The sequence below is a fragment of the Tyto alba genome, unplaced genomic scaffold (assembly GCF_018691265.1).
Source record: "Tyto alba isolate M040663 unplaced genomic scaffold, T.alba_DEE_v4.0 Super-Scaffold_32, whole genome shotgun sequence".
In the NCBI taxonomy this organism is placed as follows: Eukaryota; Metazoa; Chordata; class Aves; order Strigiformes; family Tytonidae; genus Tyto; species Tyto alba.
The window spans coordinates 5,725,686-5,748,141 of record NW_024881307.1 but is presented as its reverse complement, the minus strand read 5'-3'; the positions used below and the strand labels follow the sequence as shown (position 1 = coordinate 5,748,141).

At 48.3% G+C, this 22,456-nt stretch overlaps 1 protein-coding gene across 6 annotated transcripts in view; it reads left to right on the top strand.

Moving 5' to 3' along the window:
* The window catches only part of GRIK4 (glutamate ionotropic receptor kainate type subunit 4), a 210,591-nt gene that overhangs the window by 156,382 nt on the left and 31,753 nt on the right, over nucleotides 1-22,456 (top strand). For 5 of the 6 annotated variants that reach the window (XR_006166055.1, XM_042800565.1, XM_042800562.1 and 2 more), the window contains 3 exons: nucleotides 7,006-7,167; nucleotides 14,244-14,396; nucleotides 15,615-15,719. Coding sequence is in view for 5 of the 6 variants with exons in the window: in XM_042800565.1 (XP_042656499.1) it covers nucleotides 7,006-7,167; nucleotides 14,244-14,396; nucleotides 15,615-15,719 (420 nt within the window). In the remaining variant the exon portion in view is untranslated. The remainder of the gene's footprint in view (nucleotides 1-7,005; nucleotides 7,168-14,243; nucleotides 14,397-15,614; nucleotides 15,720-22,456) is intronic. The other variant, XM_042800563.1, reaches the window with a different exon arrangement.

Here is a 22,456-nt window from a genome sequence, read left to right as displayed (position 1 = left end):
CACAGTGTTGAGATCACAGTTCCTCTTTACATGAATGGCTGAATAACAGTGCCTTGGGTTGATCTCCCACATCCGCTTACCTACTCAAAAGGCCACAATTTGTGGCTGTGATGACTTTTTTTTCTTCCAGAGAAATTGATTTTTACATGTGGCCCATTATAAACTTATTGACTCTATCAATAGTTTATAACTAAACTGAGCCTTTCAAGAAAACCATGAAGCACTTAACATAATATTGTCCACTTGAGTAAATAAATAAATGTGTTCTTAGAGAAGCTGAGGAATGATTAACAGACTCGGCAGCTCAGCCCTGAGGGCGACAGGATCCAGAGGAGGCAAAGGCAGGTATGTTCTCCGCTGTTACATCTAACAGAGGAGGTCCAGTGATCTCAGGGGAAAAATTGGTCACTGGTGGCAGATTGTGAAGAACTGACGGTTGCAGGGACCAAATGTCCCGGTCAGGTAATGAGCACACAGCCATGCACAAGGCTGGTAGTGTGGTGGTCCCTGGCGTGCCTCTCTGGCAGAGGAGGATGGGAGGTACCACCAGTCCCCTGGGAAAGTCATTCACTTTAATCTGTGTTTTGTGTGCTTTGTTGATTTGCATGTTTTTCTTCCTTCTTGTACTCCTACTGCTGTTAATGATCACCATCAGTACAAAAGCACTATGGGGGACCTGTGTGACACAGGAGCCTAAAGTTTTTTCAAGCTTCTTATAAGGAATCCATATTTTAGCCATTTGTTTGGGTGTTCCTGGAGGAAGAGTATTCCTTCTGCTCCTCCCTCTCTCGGTGAGTCTTGGCCTGGACTCCACGTATTGTTTGTGCCTGAACTGTGAAAACCTGGAGTAACTGCAGAGCAGTTGCACCGGTTCTGTTCAATGTAAATAGGACCAGGATGGTGCCTTCTGCCCCTATAGACTAAGTGTATTAGTCCTGCCACCCATGGCCTGAGGAGAGACTCCCTGGAAAGTGTCTTGTTTGCCTGAAGAACCAAGAGCTGAGATACTTATCTCGTCTGGTTAACCCTAAAATGGTGAATAATGATGCACATTGGCATCCAGTGATGTCAGCAGTGAAGTCACTAGAGCTGTGCTGACTTTGCACTAGCTAAGGGTCTGACTCTTGCATAAAAGCTGCCAGGCAATCTCAGTATGGGAATTGAAAGTCTGTGTTTGGAGGGTGACAGCTTTTCTAAGCACCAAATACTCTTGAAATGGAAGCTTTGCCAGAGCAAGGGCTTAATAGAGAAATGGAAGCCTTGGCCCAGTATTCTTCTTCCCATCCTGCATAAAAATAGAGAAGGAGCAGTACAGTGTGTTCTGGACCCACGGCCAGCCTGCACCTGGTGTAAATCAGCCTTTGCCACCCTCAGAGGGCCGGATCCTTGGCTGGGGCTGGAGGGAATGAGGTTAGTGCAGCCTGCTGAGCTTAACAGCACCAAGAGTTTCTCCTGCCAAGTACTGGGCAATGAGAGCATCAGGGGGTGTTTTGGAAACTGCACATCAGCAGATCCAAAAATCTAATAAAATCCTTGCAGTAATTAAAAGAGGAAGATAACCATGTGTGCATGTGAGCAAGAGAGAAGATGGAGGCGGGGACATCTTACTGTCAGCGTATGATGAATTGAGCAAATCCTGTTCCTTCCAAGGGCTTGGGATGGGGTGAGGTCGAGCAGGATTGTGTGGGAAGATTTTAGAGTCACTAGAAATGAAACAGGACCATCTTTATACTTGCCTCCTGTGTACAGGTAGTAGTTGCTGTCTCCCTGCTTCCTAGATGATCTAGGTTATTAAAAATGTGATAAGAATCAAGTCAGAGAGTGAGGTTCTGTGCACACAAATGGGATGCGGAACAATATCACCAGCTAAATCGATGAAGCTGGAAGGAGCTCAATAGCTGATGCAGAGTGCTGAATAGCAAACTGGCCGTCTCGCTGCTGCGAGGTGAGCAATTACCAGGAGCCACTCGCTGAAATGAGACCACAGCGTGGCAGTGCCGAGGAGTCTCGGGGGTTCACAACTCCACACTTTAAAAAACATTTACTTATCAGGCAGGCTGCTATGACACTAATAATCCTCTGCTTGACTGGTCCTTTCCACGCAGAAGTCTCCAACCTCTTCCAGGACTTGGGAGGGAAAGTGTGATCAGCGGCCATGGGGCCAGTAGTGAGGGAAGACCTGGCCATCATTTGTGCAGTCTCTTTTTGCCTGGGAGTGGATTACTTAGATGCAGATTTGGGAGGATACTTCATTAAATATATGCTTAAATGTGAATGCTGATGTTGATATTTTGCACTGTAAGGCATGTTGTTCATCCACGTCTCTCTTGGGCTGAATCGTGCTATCAGGTTTTTAATCACTTGCCATTGTTAGCTCTGTGCCTCAGTTTCCTCTGTATTGTGGGCACAATAATTTCCTAACAGGGGTCCCAATGGGGTGAGACAGCAGTGATTTTGTACACTCACCTGGTGCTGTGCTGTGATGTGGAGCAGAGTGCACAGATCCAGAGTGAAACGGGCAGGGCAGGAGCGGGATTTCCATTAGAAACCGCATCGTGGGAGCCCCATTGCCGGGCAGGCTGAGGTGGGAAAGCGCCTGTGGGTGCCGAGTCCTGGTCAGGATCCAGGTCCGATCCAAATGTGCAAGTCAAGAGGCTTGCACTGAGTAATACGCTTGTACCTTATGGGTTTATGTTCCTAATGGAATGGAGACTATAGCCTGTAAGTCTCCTGATCGTAACTCACAGCTAGCGACGCCAGAAAATCCATGCTCGTGGCTTTAAAAATTGTGAATTACAGAGCTTGGCTGTGTGGCTTTTATTAGCCAGGTTCTCCCAATGATCTAAATGTTTGGGTCACTCCATAGGTTTTGTCTGCTGCTGTAAAGTGAGAATGCAGGTCGAGTGCTGCACGAAGCACAGAAACCCAAGAGTGACTTCATCCGCTAATAACTCCTCCAGTGCTGTCTCCCAGGGAACCCCTTTGTATTCAATTAGCTAATGTGTGCCTAGCACTTTGAAAATATAGAGTGCCATAGAATTGCTAAGTGTTGTTATTTAACAGCACATATTTAGTGGTTGCAGTCCTGTAGTAGAAGTCAGAAAATCTACACTGTAATTGCCTGGTGCTGCTGCAGAATTTGCTGTGATTTGAGCATAGCATGGGGATTTTTCTCCTGTAAAAGTTCATTAATATTGGCTGCAGACCCTCAGGGTCTACTTTTTCTGAGACCTCATGAAACAGAATATTGACTTTTGGTTAGTGCTTTAAAAACCACACAGAAAGAGGGGAAGGAATTCAGACAGCCAGTATTTGGTGTACCTGAAATTAGGCTTGTCATGGTTTTTTTGATGATGGTTTCTGTGCCTCAGGTTGCACTGGTCGGCATGAAGGAGCTGGACTGAGACAGAGGGCCAAGTACTGCTCAACTATTGCAACTGTTCCTGTGTAGGGAAGGGAAGAAATCATTGCCAGTGGAATAGGCAGTAATGAGGGAGCTGCTCTTTCACCCATCTCTTTGATTCACACCCTCTTGTGTTCACCAGGTACCCTGGTCTTGCCTGAAAGTATGTGGTTATGAAGCTGTATTTGTGCAGGCAGAGGAGGCTTGGACAAGGTGCACCAGGGCTTGGAGTACCCCTTTAAACAGAATCTGCTGACAGGTGTGAGTTATTTTCCTAATGGCCTCTTGCTCTTATTGCGTTGGAAAGGCCTGCAAAAGCACCAGCCAGCACTGCAGATGAGGAAGAGTAACTACATGAGGAGAGGGAAGGCAGCTGTGAAACTACTCTTGTAAGCACTAGGCCCACCGGCTTTGTCTAGCAGTCAAGGCAAGGTCAGGTATGTATGTGTACCATAGTTGTGCTCAGACTGTTTAAAATTTTTCCTAGCTTAGACAAAGTCAGCTTCGGTGCATCTCAATGAGAAATCCTTGGATCTGACACCAAATCCCTGTGCACCCACTACAAAGCCATTCACGTGTCTGAGCCTTGCTTCTCGGATATGAACAGTATTTCTCTACCTCAGTCTGATCTTTGGAAAGGTAAATGCGTTAAAACTTGCAATGGTGAGAGGAGCCATCTGAGATCATCTCCAAGAGCAGGATTTTCCACCCCTTTTCCTGCCTGTGCTCACCTCTTGCTGTCGCTTGCGGTGGGAAGGTAGGGCAGGAGGTAGGACCAGGGCTGAAGGATGGGGTGTCACGCTCTGGAAATCAGCTGAGTGGTGCAGGCCTTGAATGGCAAATGAGTTTGTGTTTGCAAAACGGGGGTTTGGAAATGTCAAGCGTGGTGAGTGACTGTGTAGGAAAGGAAAAAAAAACAAATAGGGACAGAAGCTGAGCTGGCAGCTACTGGAGTATCTGGATGCTGTCCCCCCTTTGCCCTCCATAGTAAGCCTGACCTCATCAAATCTCTCTTATCCCATTGCAAATGAAGTGCGTCCTCCAAGGACGGTTTATCTCCATCTCATTGCATAGGCAGCTCATGGCTCATTTGCTTGTTCCTGACCTGGGCCCACAGAATGCTCTTGTGCATGTCTGATGGAAAAACATTTAAAGGCAGAGGGTTGGAGCTGGGGCAGAGGGAAGGGGCAGGCAAGGGGTCACATATAGGCCATGCAATCCCCATGTGTTGCAGAGGAGGATGCTTTATGAGCGTGGCAATAACAGAAATTAGGTTTTCTGCAGCTGGAGGTTTGCCTAGGAAAAAGACCAAAGCTTGCAGTGACTAGCCACACTAATGGGAGGTGGGAAAAAGCTGCTGTTAACATTTAAACACCCGGGTCCCTCCCAAAAGCTGGGCAGGGAGTCGAGCTGGAGACTGAGGCTGACCCCATCACTCAGCCAGCCCAAGCAGAGTGGAACCTGGGTTCAGCCTTGCCACTGGTGCGTGACCAAGGCAAATCACACCTCTGCCTCAGTTTCCCCCATGTGAAGTGACACCAGCAGGACTCATTCCCTTGCCCAGTAATTGCTAATTTAAGGAGTAGAGCATAACAAACCTGCCACGACCTGAGCAACCTCAAAATCTTAGGAACGTTTTCAGGGGAGAAAAGGCATAATAAATAAAGGCACTAATTTCAGTTGCCTTGAGATTGGGGCGATCTGGCCTGAGACTGAAGCCTGGGACTGTGTGGGTGTTTTGGTACCTTACATGTCATTTTCCTTCTGCATACAGCAAAGCCAAGAGGGCAGTCGGGCAGCTGTTCGCATTGTGTCCTGCACAATTTGCCTCCCAGCTCTGGCTGGGGGGAGGTAGTATTTTGCAGGGGCTCAACATAACTCCTGCTGCTCTGCTTGCATCCAGGATCTCCTCGGGCCCAGGTCCCCTCATTAGCCATCTGCCCTCGTTGTGCAGGTTGACAAGATGCCGTGGGTAAATGGATAACCTGTCAGGAAGGCAGGAGGATAATATCATTCAGATGAATCAATAGTTCACAGGCAATTTCATGTTACCTAACATTAATGCGGTTGTGTCCAAAATGCATTTAATCCTGTGTCTGATCACATTCTCGTGGGAGTTTGCTGTGCTGGAATAGTCTTGTAACTCCATGTTTTGGAGATTTACAGACATTGTTCCTACGTGCACGCATACGCAGGGAAGATAAAAAATGACTTGACTTGCTGAAATCTCATAGCCCACGGAGCCAAAAGACATTCATATTAGTGATGGAAGAGAATGGGTATCCAGCAGTTTCTGAAACTATTACTCCCACCTTCTCACTCCATTTTAGCAATTAGCAAAAGAGAAATTAGTGAGGAAGGCACCATTATTTCCTGCTAATAGGACAAGGAGGGCTGGACTCTTCTCCAGGAAGCTGGCTTTGTCATGTAACTGCTTCCACTGATGTGATTAGCAAAATAGAGGTCTCCCTTTTTGCCCTTTTTTTTTTTATTTTATTTTTTTTTAAATACAGTAATTTTTATACATCTTACCATTTTGCTCTTCAGAAAGGCAAAAGGTTGGGCCCCATTCCAAAGCCCACAGTCAAAACACCCTCCCACCCTCCACAGGGCATTAGGATGACCCGTGAGTGGCATCTCCTCCTGGTACCTGATGGCAGAAAGGAGCGGTGCAGGGTTGCCCTGTGGGGAGGAACTGATTTAATTTAACAGCTTAAACTTGGTGTCACTGAACCGGATATGGTGGTGGTAGAGCAGTATCACTCAGCAGATGATGTTTGCGGCTCAGGCTGGGGTCCAGTTCAGTGCACTCTCAGAGGAATTTAAGAATAGCAATGAAAGGACATTAATTTCTCTTCAGAAATGCATCTCCGCAGTCTGGTGCTCGTGGTGGCCTGGGCATCCCTCCTGCCCTGGGTTTGGATGGATAACTGTTCCCCGTGTGCTCGCACTGTCTGGGGCTCTCAGCCATCACAACACCCAGGCACAGCAGTGTTTTCATGGTGAACCCAGCAGGGATCTTTTCAGGGAGTGCCTTGGAGAGAGTGTTGTTTGGGAAGTATAAATCTTCTCAGGAGCTCTGTGCTCTGGACTTCCCACAACAGAACTGACCTCCTCTGGCCAGATATAGCAGGTTACTGGCTTCATCTGAAAAATATCATCCAGCTCCCTGACAGTGCTGTAACCTCTATGTTACAGGGAACCTCCTGTCAGAAGAGTTGGTTTATAAGCTGCAAAGAATAATACCACACTCGGGCATGGTTGGCAGAAACCACAGCTCAGAAATTATAAGTTCCCAGAACCCGCTTTGGCAGGGTTTTGGTCTTTTTGTGAAACTTGGTCAATAAAGCGCTGAACTTGGTTGACAACTTAATTAAAAGCCTGAGACAGGCAGAGCACTGAGTCAAATCATGGTTAGCACCCAGGCTCTTCCTTACCCAGCCAGTGGGTGGGTTTCAGCCCCAATTTGGAGGTAGTAGGTTTCACATGCAGGTTCTTGTAGCTGCATGGTCCCATCTTTTCTTCAAGGCTGTTGAGTGGTGTTGAAGCTTTTGATGCCTGTTTTTTTCCCTAATCCCATTTTCTGTTTTGGGCTGCTTTAGGAGTTTTCCCTCCAGCGCCTGGACAGCTTGCTGGATGACAGAGTCAACATCCTGGGATTTTCCATTTTCAACCAGTCTCATGCTTTCTTCCAAGAATTTGTCCAGAGCCTCAACCAGTCCTGGCAGGAGAACTGTGATCACGCTCCTTTTACTGGGCCAGCAGTAAGTAAAATTCACTCCAATTGCCCATGGCCTTCCTGAGCCAGAAGCTGCTATAGACCATGAGAAAAACCTTGTGAAAAGAGCTGCAGGCTTATCCTGGCAGCAAGTATGAAGACGATGCAGAGGTAGAAACTCTAGTCTTAAATGTATGGGTACTTGGTATTGACTAATTATTTAATCCAGGTAACCCCTGTGCTAAAGAGCTTGGGCATGTCACCAGGCTGCTGCTGAACTGCTGTAGCATGGATTGACTTTCGTGGCGGTTGTTCCTGGGGAGATGGTGGTCCAGGAAAAGGATGAACCAGCCAGAGCACCTTAGTTGAGTTAGGTAGGTAGGAGAGGACTTGGGGTGTCAAGCTGTGACTTACAGGGGAGCCTCCTGATCTGGAGAATACTGAAGTGATCCCGAAAGCCTGTGGTCACTCAAAGGGACTTTGGGGAGCCACATGGGTATAGAGCTTTAAAGGGCTTGTCTGTGCTTGAATGGATGTACAGCTTTAAATCCAAGCCTAATCTTAATTTGAGTTATATTTATATGTGAATGCAGGGGATGATGCAGCCCTGATTCAGTGTTTCCCTTGTGAAATTTGTTCCTGTGTATTTCACCTCTAGGAAAATGGCTTGTGGAAGAGGGAGTCTGGATGCAAATAGCATAGAAAGGGCTGGGCTTAGGCAGATGCCATGAGGCTGTGTTACGTTGCAAGCTCTAACATCTCCCTGATGAGTGTGCAGATCAGCACTGAAATCTTCCCTAGGGACGCTTCATAACTGGGCAGGTTTGCAAAGCAGATTTGCCAAATCAGGGATGCAAGGGGCCACGGCTGGATCTGGGGGAGGGGAGAGAGAGAGAAAGTGCCATCAGTGGAACCCTTTGCAGCATTTTTTAATGAACTCAGAGTCCCCTTGACAAGCTGAGGCAGCTGTGTACTGCTGAAAACCTCCTTATTATCGCTACAAAGTGATTTGAAGCAGGCAAAAATATAGAGCTTTCTGCCCTTTGTCTCCACATGCTCTTGGCTTACCATGGAGCTCAGGCCATGGTTAGTACGTGCCTGGGACCATCCTGCTCTCCCTCTTCCCATCCCTCTTGGGTGGAGGTGTCTGCAGTGAGCTTGCTGTCTGCCCTTCTCAATCTCTATAGGATTGCTACCAGGAAGCTTCCTATTTGGGTGACAGTTGCAGGGACTGTTTGGAAGCATTAAAATTTAATTTCTTTCTAATAGTACAAACAGAAGACAGTAGAAACAGGAGAATAGCAGATCTGATGGGGAAATCAATCACTGATCTCGTTGCTCCTTCTTACCCGGTGTTGTCTTGAACAACCAGCACAGTCTGTAGGTGGCAGGATGCAAGAGTACGCCCCATTGCAGCACTTCTTTTGGGAAGAGTGAAGGAGTTCAGAGCTGAATGGAGCTGTTTGGTTTGGGAGCCTGAGCCTAAATCACCCATCAGTGTAATATTAAGTCAGCTGGATGCTGACTTTAATTCATAAAGTGTAATCAGCCATGCAACAGGCTTCCTCCCGGACCAGGGAGGGCACGTCTGGAGGGAGTGGGCTCAGCCACGCTACATTGCCCTCATCTAAACCGCTCCAGCCCTGCTGTCCCCGGGGGGGACCTTCCTGGAGGCTGCAGTGGCTTCCCAAGCACCTGCTGTGTGGCTGCTCTTGGCTGTGCTGGTAGCCCCCCTGTGCTAGGTGGTGGTCAGCTGCTCAGGATGGGGTGTTACTCTTGGTGGACAAATGGGAAATTCGGGCTTGGAAGGGAAGTGACTTTTCCCATTATATCAGAGTCAGGGCATCGACAGCGCAACTAGAGAACAGGTTCGGTTCTGAGCCGTAGTATAGAGTCTTAAACCAAAAGATGATTTATTTCTGAGGATGCAAGGGTTTGCACTGTGTTCATAGCAAGGCTTCCATCGCCAATATGCTGTGTACCAGGTGATGAGAAAAGTGCCTTGCCCCAGTTGATAAAGATGCAAAGCAGAGGTGAAGTGAAATATTCCCAGGCAGGGGCATGCGTTTCCTCTCCTGTGTCTACAGGGAAATCCAGTGCCATTTTGCCATGCATTGTCTCTGCTGTTGAAATCTGGCAAGTCTCATCTCTCAGAGAGCATCTCTTTGTGTAGGAAATTCCCCTTCCAGTCCAGGGAAACAGATATCATGTGGGATAGCTCATACTAAAAAGAGAAAAGGAAGCTCAACAGCTGGAAGTGACAGGGTGGAGGTTTTCTGTGAGCTGCAAAATGCCAAGGCTTCCTTGCTAGAGCTGAGAAAGCATCTAAGGAGGAGGGAGCTGCTTGCTCTAATGCCATTCTCATTAATCACATTGCAAAGAAAGGAAATCAGAGAAAATCATTCAAATTACAGATGGCTAGATTAGGTAATTAGAATTTAGGCTAAAACAGATGTTTGTAATTAAGTGTTTATGTCACTGAATAAAATCCAGATTGTAAAGTCTATTTCACAGGATTTTAATGGTTTTAATTCTCTGTGTTATGTTTGGGGGCAAAGATACAGATGATAATGTTTTAGGAAGAAAAGAAAAAAAGCAACACATGGCAAAATCCAGACTAGCCAAACCTGTTCACATTTCCCTGGATATCGGTTTACCTTTAAACGTGGCCTTTATATGGAAGATTTCCATCAATAAAAAAAAAAGTGGGGTCTTCCACTCAGCTATGCTTAACCTGCTGTTATTTTCTAGAGGGGCAGATGTGCTGTTAGGGGGAAGGTATGCTGCATCCAGCAAGGAGCTGTAGTGTGCCAGGCTAGAGCTCAGGCACCATCCCTGCTCCCGAGGTGCAGGGCATCTGATAGCATTAGCTGTCTTAGAGAGGACTGGAGATCTGTTTCTTGACCCTTTCTAGGTGGTGAGTTGTTCCGTGGCATTTGTGTCATGGTTGTACCCTGCAACCTCTGCTTAGTTCTGCCGTACAGCCTCTCCTTGGGCAGCTGAGCAGCATGCTGAGGGGAATGGAGCAGAGAGCCCGTCTGCCCAGCCCACCATCTGCTCCCTTTTCTGGAGCCTTGTTCTGACGAGGCATCTGTCAAAGTGGCAATTTTTATCAGCAGCTTTCATTGTCAAGAATTAGGCTTTAGGGATAGAAGGAAGTCCCCCGAGACCCATGAACTTGCAAGTGGAGGACCACCACTGAGCTTACCAAGTCTTTCACGTGCAGCCTGTTAAGGAGCTCTTACATTGCAGAGGCAGTACAAAAACAACAGGGATCTGCACAAATCAGACAATGCACGCAAGGAGGAGAATCAATTTGTTAACAGGGAAATTGGCTTTTTGTGACAGAGTGACAAAACTGTGGTTTAAAATGAGAACATAAAAGGAGTGAGAGATTTTATATGCGACATGAAGAAAGTTGAGGCGATATACATGGGAGCAGTGACGGTTCCCCCTTACTGAGTCTGCCTAGAGGAAGCTGAAAAGACACTGCTTCCAGCTCTCTCTCCACTCCTCTGCTGAAGGTTATGGCCCCAAGGCACGAGAGAGCCTGTGGCTGCTCTGCATCTGTTCCAGTGCAAAGTCAAGCAGCTTCACTTGCCGCACCACTAACTCACGTGAGCCTGCAGGGACATGGAGAGAATGTGCTAAAATGACCCAGTCCTCATCTGAATTTTCTAGGCTGCAGGAGGTAGCTGGAAGCAGTGAGCTTTTGTTAACCTTGTTAGCCCCAGTTAACCCCGCAAGAAGACACTTGCCCACCTATGAAAGCCCGAGAGACCAAAAAACCCAGAAGAGCCACTGCACTCCAACTCTGTGTAATTGTGAACTGCTTCCTCCACGCAGCCTGCATCCCAAATTACCTTGCTGTGTTGAATATGATTTATTTTATATGAGTTACCGAGTGAATAGTGGCAGAGGCAGATGGCCACTAGGTCGGTGGTGCAGGGCAGCAGAGCAAAGGCTGCATTGGGTTGAGGCGAGAGGCAAACGGGAGCGTGGCAGCACTGCTGGCGGGGTTTCAGGTGGCAGTGGAGCCGGACTCCACATCTTATATGGAGTGCCTTAGAGCATTTTGATACCAGGGGCGAGAGGAGGGAATAGAGTGCAGGTTGTCAACCTCCCTAGATCTGAGTCCTGGTGGCTGTTGAGGTGATATTGGAGAGGGAATCAAGGTAGGCATTTAAAAGGAGGTGTGTGGGTCTGTTTGCTTGCATGTTGCTGTGTTGCCACACTCCCATGCATCCAGGTGCTATGCTTCAGGGCCCACAGAATTGAGAGGCTGGCATAAGAGCCTGATTTTGAGCCCAGTGGGGCAGGGAATGTCTGGCATAAGTGATAAGCAGCATCAGGAATGGAAATGTGGTGCTTCTGAGGAAAGCTGTGATTTTTTTTTAAAAAAAGGAAAGAGGTATGTTTAGAGCATGGATTCCCATTCCCTACCAAGAGGACTTGATGCTATGTATGACAACCCCCTCCTCAGTCTGTAAATCGCTTGAAATCATAAGGGGGCTGCCAGAAATCCTAACAAATTATTCGAGGCTAAGGAGTAAAATATTCCATTCAATAATGTCAAATGCTTCACTGAGATCTACAAGTGTCTTGCTCAGCAGCTAATAAGAGATCATTAACTGCTCAGGGAAAATGGAAATGAAAACCCAACAACAGACAATTAAAAATGCTGGGCCAATATTCTGGTTTGATATGAGATGGTGAAACTTTGGGGTCACAGGAATTGCACTTGCTCTCACAACAGTTTTGTTTGGCCAACTGGTATTAATATGGTTCCTGATTCAGGAAAGCAATTGCTAATTGTGCATGGTATCCTGTAACCTGAATGGGATTTGGTCCACAGTTAAAATCGAGTATATGCTAAAGAGCTTCATGGAACAGGGGCTGAGGACAGGACGGGCTGGAGAGGAATGAGGCTGGAGTCCTGTGAGGAAAAGAACTTGTATTGAAGGTAAAAAAGAAAGGTAGGAAGGATATATCAGCTCCTTTAAGACTCTCTGGAAAATGCTTCCCAGGAGGCGAATCTTTAGGTCAGAAGTGAATACTAAACAAAAAAAACCTTAGCAGACTTACCCATGAATAGAAGTGAAGAAGTGTAGGAGAGAGGCTTTTTGCCGTTGCAAGGGGTCCTGTGGTATCTCATAGCTGAGGCAGGATAGCAAACAGAGTGTCCAATTTCTGTACCCATTCTGCCACCAATTCCCTGTGTGTCCTCAGGCTGCTCAGGTCCTCTGGTGCTACAGTTTACCTCCTGCAAAATAGCTCTGCTAAAACTTCATAGCTCTGGAGTCAGGCAATCCTTATTGTTAGCAGAAAGCTCTCAAAATAGATGACCAAAGCTGCTGCCTGTTGCATGGGAGACAGGTCAGATTCAAGACTGACAGATGCCAGTCAAGTTGCTCAGTGCTCACTGGAGAGTCTGCAGGTGCGATTTGTCTATAACAGATCAAACTGGTATGTGCAGAAGGGATGTGACAGAGCACATCTGAGTCTGTACCAGGGTTGGAAAAGTGAGAGGTTACTGGTGCCATTAGAGCTGGTGTTTGGGGTTTTGCTAGCATTATGCTGGAATCATGCATTTAACTTGTGCTGGCTTGTACATTTTAAGGTTTTGTGCTGCTTGTTAACTGCCTAATCCTGGGCCATTGTGGTCAATGAGGTCTTAACACTGATCTGAGTAAGATCAAGCAGGGTTAAGTCTGGCTCGCTCTGTTCAAATTAGTAACACAGTTGAAGCCAAAGGTTTGTTGGGATGATTGAACTGGGTGAGACTGTCCCTGCAGGGCCACTGGCAGAAGTGAATAAACCTAATCAGGCTTTGGGAGGAATAGAGGATGCAGATACTGCTGAAGTGCTGTAAGTCGCAAACAAGGTAAGGTGGGGGAGAGGAGCCCCAGGCTAGAGACAGAACCCATTGCTGGGATCTGGGATGGTAAGAGGATGCTCTTGGAAGTAACCATGAGGATTTATATGAGGATATAGCCTTGAGGATATATGTATAAATGAGGATGTAGCCTTGATAGTAATGAGCTGCAACGGCTTAATTCCAGCAGAGTCAGGAGGTGACAATAATTAAAAGGGAAATCTTAGTCACAACAGTGAACACGAGAGAGCAAATGGCTGATTATTAACTAGATCAAAAACATCAAAACGGTTGTGCATGAGCGAAAAACATGGTTTGAAAGGCTTTATGGACAAAGAAATCTGATTAAAAGCAAACAAAGCAAAGATGAGAAGGAGAGGTGATGAGCTCTGTGATTCTGGACATTGCTTCAGCAATGCCATTACAGAGCAGGTGACAGCCAGCAGGAAACTGGAGGCTGTAGAAGGGGACTAGATGGTCTCTACAGGGTCTGAAAGCCAAGACTCGTTGGCTTGAGAAGCAGATCTAGCAAAATCTCATTTCTTGTGGATCTGCCTTTCAAGGCAGTGGTCAGAGGAGGACTTTCTGGTGCCTAATGAAGACTGAAGCAGCAGAGTCATCTTTATTTCTGTGGGTGCAGGCACAGGATCTTTATTTTGCGCAGCTGCCTATTTTAAGAACTTCACAAACCTGATGCCCTCATGAGCGTTCCCTCTGGCCAACAGACTGATTAGAGTTCACCAAAGCACCAAACAACCACACCTTGATTAGAAAGGGTTACTTACTTGAGAAATCTGAGATAGAAAAGAACAGGAAGGGACAGGGACAAATAGAGGTAGAAAGATGCTAACGATGGAAGAAACCCGGAGGAACAAGCAGGCAGAGACATAAAGAGTAAGGAAGCAAGCGAGAAGGAAAAATATAACAGACTGGGCGTGGGACTGGAGGCTGGCAGTGGGATTACACTTGTGCCTGTGATGCCTACACAGTCACAGCAGTTCAGGGTACCGTTGCTTTTGTCTCCCTGTCCTTGGATGGGTGCAGACGGGGTGCAGGCTGTTGCTGGAGCAGAATGGTAGGCAAGCAGTGCTTTGTCTGCACAGAGGTGGCCAAGGATTTTGCTCCTTTCTGACCCCCGCTGAGGTTGTGGATAGAGCGCTCCTGCTTGCTGCAAGGTCCTGAGGGTGCAGCAGGAGACTCAAATTTTTGTCTTCCCTTCTGGATGTTTTTCTTCCTTTTCCCCACAGCTCTCTTCTGCCCTGCTCTTCGATGCTGTGTATGCTGTGGTCACTGCCGTGCAGGAGCTAAACCGGAGCCAGGAGATTGGTGTGAAGCCCCTGTCCTGTGGGTCTGCCCAGATCTGGCAGCACGGCACCAGCCTGATGAACTACCTGAGAATGGTGAGAAGGGACTGAAGTTTGCTGGAGTGGTAGGAGTTAGTGCTCGTCACAGCCGGAAGCAAAAGACGTGTATGTACATGCTGGTGCTGGCACAGTTCTCAAGCACAGAGTGTCAGTCTGTTTGAAGGTAGCAATGGGAGTGAAAAGAGAGGAGATCTGAGGGCTGGTTTATCACTGGCCTTGGAACGACATGAAACTCCATTTTTCAGGCTTTGCTGCAGAAAAAATGGAATTCAGTGCTTTTTTTTTTTTAAGTATGAATGTTTCTAAATGATTTGAGCTCTGTTTTGGGTCAACTTGAGTTGATATAAGGTCATGCGGTACAATTGCTTAGAGCTCAGTGGCAAGATGCGAGTTTCCCTATGAAGGGGTTTGGGCTCCGTTAACCCCAAAGTGTGGTTGCTGGAACTGATCAGGCCTAGGTCTGGTATGAGAACAGACCCTGAAATTTCAGCCTTGTGAAATAGTTGGAGTTTGTCAATGTGATTCCTCAGAGGTGGACTTTACCATGCAGAAGGAGCGTGTTTTCTGAGCCTGGGGTGCAACTGAAATGTCATGACACTTTTTTTCCCCCAAAGGAAGGCTCAGCTGAACCTGAACCTTATACCACTTTGGTCCATGCATGTGAACCCTGCTTCAAATCTCACCGTTAGTCAGAAACAACAAAATCTTTCAGCTTCCCTTGGCTCTGCTACTAGGAGGCCCAGTAGCTTGCCCTTGTTACTGTAGAGGTGCTCCAGCAGCAAGTGAGCAGTGGTTAATCTGCACAGCGAGGCGAGACGCTCATCCTGGCTCCCTTGCAGCATGCTCTTGTGTTAAACACCGGCTCAACGCTGTTGAAACAGCACATAATGGTTTGTGGAGGAATCCCCCTCTAGAGATTTGGTGTGACACAGTGAAGAGCTCGTGCCTGGCACAGAACAATGTGGTGTTAGCCTTGGGATGGAGGGAAGTGGCTGTTCCAAAGCAGCTGGAGCAGAGAAATTCAGGGAGCCCTGCACTTCACGCTGCTGATTCTCCTGCTCCCATCCACGTGTCTTTGTTACCTCAGCCAGATTCCAAAAGCAATTAAGATTGAGACACGAAGATTGCGTTGCTGTACCTGCTGGGAGGGCGGATGGCTGGTGCGTGGAGTGAGTGGCTGTCACCCCCGGCTCTGCTGTAGGCAGTGGGGTGAACTGCCTCGATGGGCGCTGTAACTCATTCTCTCTTGGACAGGTAGAATTGGAAGGTCTCACCGGCCACATCGAATTCAACAGCAAAGGCCAGCGATCCAACTATGCCCTGAAAATCCTGCAACACACGCGCAGTGGCTTCCGGCAGGTGAGAACAGCCGCGCTGCCCCGGGGACGGTGCCCAGGGACAGTCTGTGTGTAGCCTGGTGAGGGCTTGGCGGGGGCGGCTGCTACGGGGGCCAAAGGGGGTTGCAGACACCCCGCTTTGCAAGGTGAGATGTTCAGCAGCACGGCGTGGATGTCGTGGTGGCTTTTGCTGGGCTGGGGTTGGCAAACACACTGTATTTCACTTCATCAGGAACATGTCTCGAGATAATTTAGATTTGTCTTAATGTGTCAGGCCCCTGAGGTGGTGATGTTGGAGCCAATGTCCTGTCACAGTAACCCTCCTGTGCAGGAGATAATTTGGGGCATAAAGTGCGTGCCAGTTACAAGCTCATGCTCAAGACACTTCTATTCTGAGACTTGTAGAGACACATGTACTCAAAATTATTTGGATGGGAAAAATGGAAGAATTTCCCCTGAAATAGGCAGAAAATGGTGCTATGAATCTCTTCAAACAACTGCTTCTGGGAGGGAAAGCAAAGGGGGCAATCCTGTGTCAGGAGCTCCTCACTGCCTCTCCCCAGTGTGGTGTGCAGGAGAAAGTGCAAGATAATTTACCTCTCGGTTTATGGCGCGTATTCATCTGTAATGGGTTTGTTTAGCTCAGACACTCATTTGCTTTTTGTCTCGGTGCGTATAGATTCCTCACAGCGTTTGTCCTTTTTCAGTTTGTTACCATCTTACTGTGCAAGGGATATTTTCTGGCTTCAGCTAAGGTTAAGGATAACCGTCTGGGGCCACAGATATCAAACTGGTGAGATTACATGACACGAGCCCAAGGAATTGGGGTTTTACTGCTAAATCCAAGCCTCATTCAGGAACAAAAAGGAAGTCCCAGAAAAAGCGTTTTTATCTGTCTTGTTTTCCTGCTGACACCTCCACACCTGCCCTTTTCTCAGAGACTGCCACTTCTCCTAGACACTGGCAGGGAACAAAAGCCGTTGTGTCTTGCCCCACACCAACAGATCATTTTGGCATTAGGAAATATCTCCTGGTCTAGCAGCAGTGAATTTTAGCCTTGGCACAAGGATGTTGCCTGCCAGTTCTTACCTGTCAAGTGACAGCTCAGCTTTGATGCTACCTTTAGCTGAGTGAGCAGGGGATCAGGATGGCATTTTCCCCACAGTAAGATCTCTCATAGCACCAATGCCCTTTTAATCATTTCCCAAACCCATCATACTCTGAGCAAAAGTGACAGATCTGCATTAATAAGAGCATGCATTCAGCTGGAGCAAAGGAAGCAAATGCTGTAAACCTCACTATGACAGCTATGTTTTTCATGTGTGTAAATGTGGCAGGGAGTTGACATGAAACGCACAGGTCCTCTTGGAGCAGTGCTTCTCCCAGAGCTCCGCAGAGAGCTCTGACTGCAGCCTAGTGTGCCCCGAGACAAAAGTATTAGCTCTTCTCGTCCACAAACCCAGTCTGACAGGAGAAAACCTTTTCTGACCTGTCGCAACAGCTCAGTAAATAAACAGTTTCATGTTTCAGAGGTACCCAGGAAAGCTGCGCCGGGACTAAGCTTTTAAAATTTCCGATCAGAGTGCAGTGGTGAGAAATCACTTCCAGTCACAGTACCAGGGTGCTGGAAGGACGGGGCAGTCCCTCAGTGTGAGAGCCTGTGGTGGCTGCAAGCTCTCCCCTGTCAGAGACCCACCAGGGAGGAGTTAGTCTTCATTAAACTGCTCCATATTCCTGGTGCAGCCTTTCTGCAGCCCCTTCTCAGGGCAGGGGGTCTTGCCTGACTGATAGCGATGCCCGGAGGGGTGTTAGGGCCACTCACAGGCTGCAAGAATTTGTCCTGATGAGCCCGGCTGGGCAGGGCATCCCCACACAGAGCTGTGAAATCTGGGCAGGGTCCTGCCTGTCCCTCTGGTCACTGCAAAGGGAAACCAAAGGCCACTATGCTGTGCCATAGGTGGTTATTTTCTTATCGCCAGCCCTGCTTCTTGTAATAAAAACGACTAAATAAATCATTAGAAATCATTTAATTAAACCCACTTTGAGGGGATGGGGTAAGGAACAGACATGCACATCCTGGAGACAGTCGTGTTCCCAAGGGTTATATTAACTGATTTGCTCAGACTCTGAGTTGAAACCTTTCTATTCCCTCCTTAGTTTTAATCAAGTTCATCCTCTCTGTCCATTTCTCTTTCCCTCTCTCTTTTTCTCTCTCCCTCTTGTTCTCCTTCCATCTATCAAAGCCATTGGGACTTCGCGCTCATCAGCTTTGATAGAGGATTCACAGAATTTTGAAGCTGATCCAGTCAGCAAACAAATTAGAGGCACTTAGAGTTTCTTACTTGCTGTTGCTTTTGGGCAAGGAGAGGCAGGGCTTTTTGACATCCAATTTTTAATACATTTATGTAACGCACCAAACGTGTCTTTTCCTGATTTAGCTTAACTAGTGGGAATTTTTCCCCAGCCATATGAGAGCTGCTCTCTGTTCATAGGATGTGCGATAAAGCACAGACTCATTAATGTGTTGGTGATCCATAGATCTGACAAGGACTGAGTTTGTAAATGTCATCTTTTTATTTTTTCCCTTTCTTTGCCCCTTTTAAAAAAACATTGCAGCACACCCCTCTGGTTTCAGTGTAGTGATTTGCAGTAAACCAAGAGCCGGGGTTTGGCAGCTTAACAGGAGAAGGGAATGAAGAGGGGCTGTGATTTATACGGCCCCAGGGAAGGCAAGTGTGCAGAGGAGAGACAGGGGAAGCTGCTGTCGGGGCTGGAGCCCTGCCATGAGCACGCTGTCCCCAGCTCTGCCTGAGACCCCTTGCTCTCACCTGGTCCTAGGTGCAGCCGATCAGTTGGCATTTGGCTAAAGGCTCTGCTGGTGTCCTAAGAGCAATGGAAGTGACGGGGGTGTCTTAATTGGTGTGTTGATGAGCTACAGATGAGTTACCAGCTGATAGCTCTGAGACCCTCCGCAATCCCTGCCACATCAAACCTTTTTAACTTGGAAGTGGCTAATCAGTCTCGAGGGGACTTGTTCCTCTTTAGCTGTTACCCTCAGCAAGAGTTCAGGGACAGATCCTGCCAAGATCTGAATGTCTTTTTTTCCCCCCAGGACCCAGTGAACTCGGTGCATGCCACCATTGGGTCCTGCCTGGGCTGTGGCAGGTGTCAGTCACGTCATCTGAAGGGGACCTCTGGGGAGGGGGAGGATCGCAGGGGTTGCTGCGTGGCCTCAGGGCTGGGTTGTGTGTGTGCCGCATGGTTGTGCAGGTTTTAGCAGTTGGCGCGCTCTGTGTCCCGTGTTAACTTCTGTGGAGGAGGCTTTTGCCTGTTTGCCTTGCTGGCATCAGTCTTGCAGTAGTGTCCTTCAGGAGTGCCAACCCCGTGACAGACCTGTGCAGCGTCCTCTGAGGGCTTGCCTCCATTTGTTTGATTCCCTTTTCCCCCACCCAGACACCTCCAAATGCCCTCCCCTTTGGGCCAGTGAAGTCACTGTATATCAAGTACCTACTTAATTGTATCTCCTCCTGGCACAGTGTCTTTCCCATTGGTGCTGACAAGGCTCTCCAAACGCAGGCTTGATGAGAGATGATAGCATTTTGCACTCCTTCCTTTTCCTGGGGACACGGGGGAAGGGGAGGTGGTGAATACAAGCTGTAGGACAGTGTTTGCTAATCAGAACCCAGAAGGTGCCTCCGTTTGCAGTGGTGGTCCCCTGCCTGTTTTAAGGCACCTGCATTCAGAGCTGACTTAACCTTAATTTTTAGCTGGGGAGTGGGGGTGGTAAGTATCCGTGGTGCCTCTGAAGCTTATGGAGAGGTCTTGCTGTGTCATCTCTCCCTGCCACCAGCTGCCATTCAGGCCTGCGGGGCACTGGACAGAAGACTTCATTAAAATCATTAGTTTGAGCGGTATTTTGTCATCTTGCGCCACAAGGAGCTTGAAAGGCCAGACATCTGTGTCTGAACGGAGGAGCTGAAGGACTGAGGGAGCGAGCTGGGAATGCCCCACTTGCATCACGTTAGCCGCTGGGGATTTTCTACGGCAACAAGAAATCTTTAAGTGTCACTGATCCAAATAACGCCTTCTGCAGAGCAGCTAATTTGAGGGACCTTGCCTGCCTGTGGGGATGGAGCAGTGTCACGAGCAACAGCACTTCCTTGCTTATTCCAGGCTGGAGGCTCTTTGGGCTGGTTCTGAAACTGTACGTTTGCTCCCTGCCTGTAGCACAGACGTACGGGCAGACAGACCTCCCGCCTCGAGACACTCTCAGGCGTTGCCGGCAGGACGGGCAGGGCGGGTCTGGCTCTCCTTGGGCAGAGGCAGAGGGCTGAGCACGGGGAGGCACCGGGAAGGGCAGAGGTGATGCCGCGGGGGTCTGCAGTGGGACCACGCAGCCTGAGGACATGGAGGGAACTTTCTCCATCCAGGCCACCGGCTGTCACCGGTCACCAGGTTGTATAACCCACCCTTGCAAAAGGTATCGAGCTCCAATCTGCAACCAGGTGGTTGTGTTGCCTTCACTGCTCTTCTGGGAAAGGTATGCCATCACTTCGGCTCTGCTGATCATTAGAAACCCTCTTCTAATTTTCAGCCTGTTTATTTCTGGCTGGTTTATATCTATTTATTTTCGTGCCAACGCTATCATTTTAGCTTCAAAAGCTGTTCTACCTCTTTGCTATAGACCTCCTCCACCTGGTGTATTTATACAGACCAATCATATCCGTTACTAAAAAATCCTGAGTCCTAGAAACTCTTAAGTCCTAGTCCAGAGCCTTAACAACAGGATCGTCTTATCCATGTCCATGTAGAGCATTTGATTGTTTTCTAACACATTCTGCAGATGAATATGTTTCCTGTTTTTCAGAGGCTTTTTATACATAGAGATGATTAAAATCACCTTGACATCCATCTTGCAAGAGAGGGAGAGATCTGACGATCCCAGACATCTTCTGACACATTACACTTCAGAAAGAGAGCAAACAGCGTGAGGAGTCAATTAGTGACTTTATCATACTGTGAGGGGGACAGTGGTGAGCTGAAACCTGCCAGGATGGGGTGGAAGGACCCCAGCACATGGGAGGGGTTTGGCTTTGGTGCTGTGTTAAAAGCAAGGTCAAACCCACTGCGCTGTCAGAGGAGGAGGCAGTCAATTAGTCTCAGTGTGCCAGCAGGGGAGGGACAAATTTGAGAACAGTGAGGGCTGTTAAAATTAAAGTTAATCTGTCACTAATCTCTGCTTGTGAAATCTGGGAGAAAAAAAATTAGTCAATGTTTATGACTGATCACTTACTCAGAGAGGCAATTGCTGCAGAGGGTCTGTTGTTTAGCAATCACAGCAAGAGGCAAGCACCTTGTGCAGAGATGGGGAATACAGCCAGGATAAATCCATCCCATCGCACCAATGCAGACCCTGCGCAGGCCAGTTACAGCTGCGCTTCAAGGACTCCCTGTCCATGAAGTACATGGTAAATCTCCCAGTTTGGGACTCTTGTTCCCAGAGATGGGTCCTGCACTACAGGGTCGCTGTGTCACTACGAGCACGATAGTAGTTAAGCCAGAACAAGCAGTCAGGAGAACAGGATGCCCAAGATCTGCTCCCAACCTGCTCCGAGACTCCATCACTGTGCCTCCATCTCCCCATCTGCCAGGTCAGGCTAATAACCCCCCAGAGCCTCTCCTGTTGGTGGGGAGCCTCCGAGAGTTAATGCTTCCAACAGATCCAGAGGTCCTTGCCATGAGAGGTGCTTTCAGCAGAGCATTATTAATGTTGGCGAAGGGGCTGGGCTGACAGCTCAGAGGAATAATTTCTGTTGTGTTATCTGCAGAGGAAACAGGCCCCTCCCAGGAACTCAGCGGGCTCTGCCTGTGCTGCTGCATCCCAGTACCTTGACTCCAGCCAGGGAGGAGAGCAGATGTGCATGGGACCATCCTTTGCTTTCCCTGCCCGCTTTCCTTCTGCAGACCCATCGAGTGTAAGCTGTCTTGTTTGCACTTCCCCCTGCTCCTTGTGCCTAGACGTGAGGGGACTGGATTTGGGGCTCCTCGTGGACAGCCACTTTTGTAATGGCTTCTCAGTCGCTTGGGCCAGATTTATACCAACTGCCAGGAGAAGAAAGGACTTGGCCCTTTCCTCAACATCCAGAGCGATTCAGTCTGCTGACTGCGTAGCAGCATGGCTGCAGTTTCGGATTGCATTTGGCTTGGATGCACGAGCTGGGAAGTGGTTCTGAAGTCCTCGAGCCATCAGTCATGCCAGCGGCAAAGCACTGCCAAGAAAAGTGACTGAGTGCATGGAGTCAATCCTGAGGAGGTGTAAATCAGCGTGCTTCCCATTCATTTCCATGGCGGTGCAACCGCCTGGCCCATAGCTCTGTGTCGCCTTCCACCCACCTCTCTGAACATAATCAGATTACTCTTTGACGGAAGTGAAATCAATTTGTTCCTACCACCCTGACAACCATGGCACAGCGAAAGGATAACCTGCCTCAGACTGGCAGCGCCCAAGATGGCTCATGTCAGCGCGAGGGAATCGGGAACGGATTTGCTCTGGCACCGTGACTACGGAGGAGCTGTGAAGACACCCTTACACACTGGGGTGACCTGCTACCTCTTAGGGTCGCAGCAGCTTGCTTCAGTGGTGTCAGAGGACTTAGGCTGTGACCAGAAATCCATCATGCAGAGGCCTGGAACCTGACAGGGGCAGAGAGGCTTTGCAGAAGAAAAAGGAGAGAGAAGTGGTCTCAGAGGGAGCTGGCC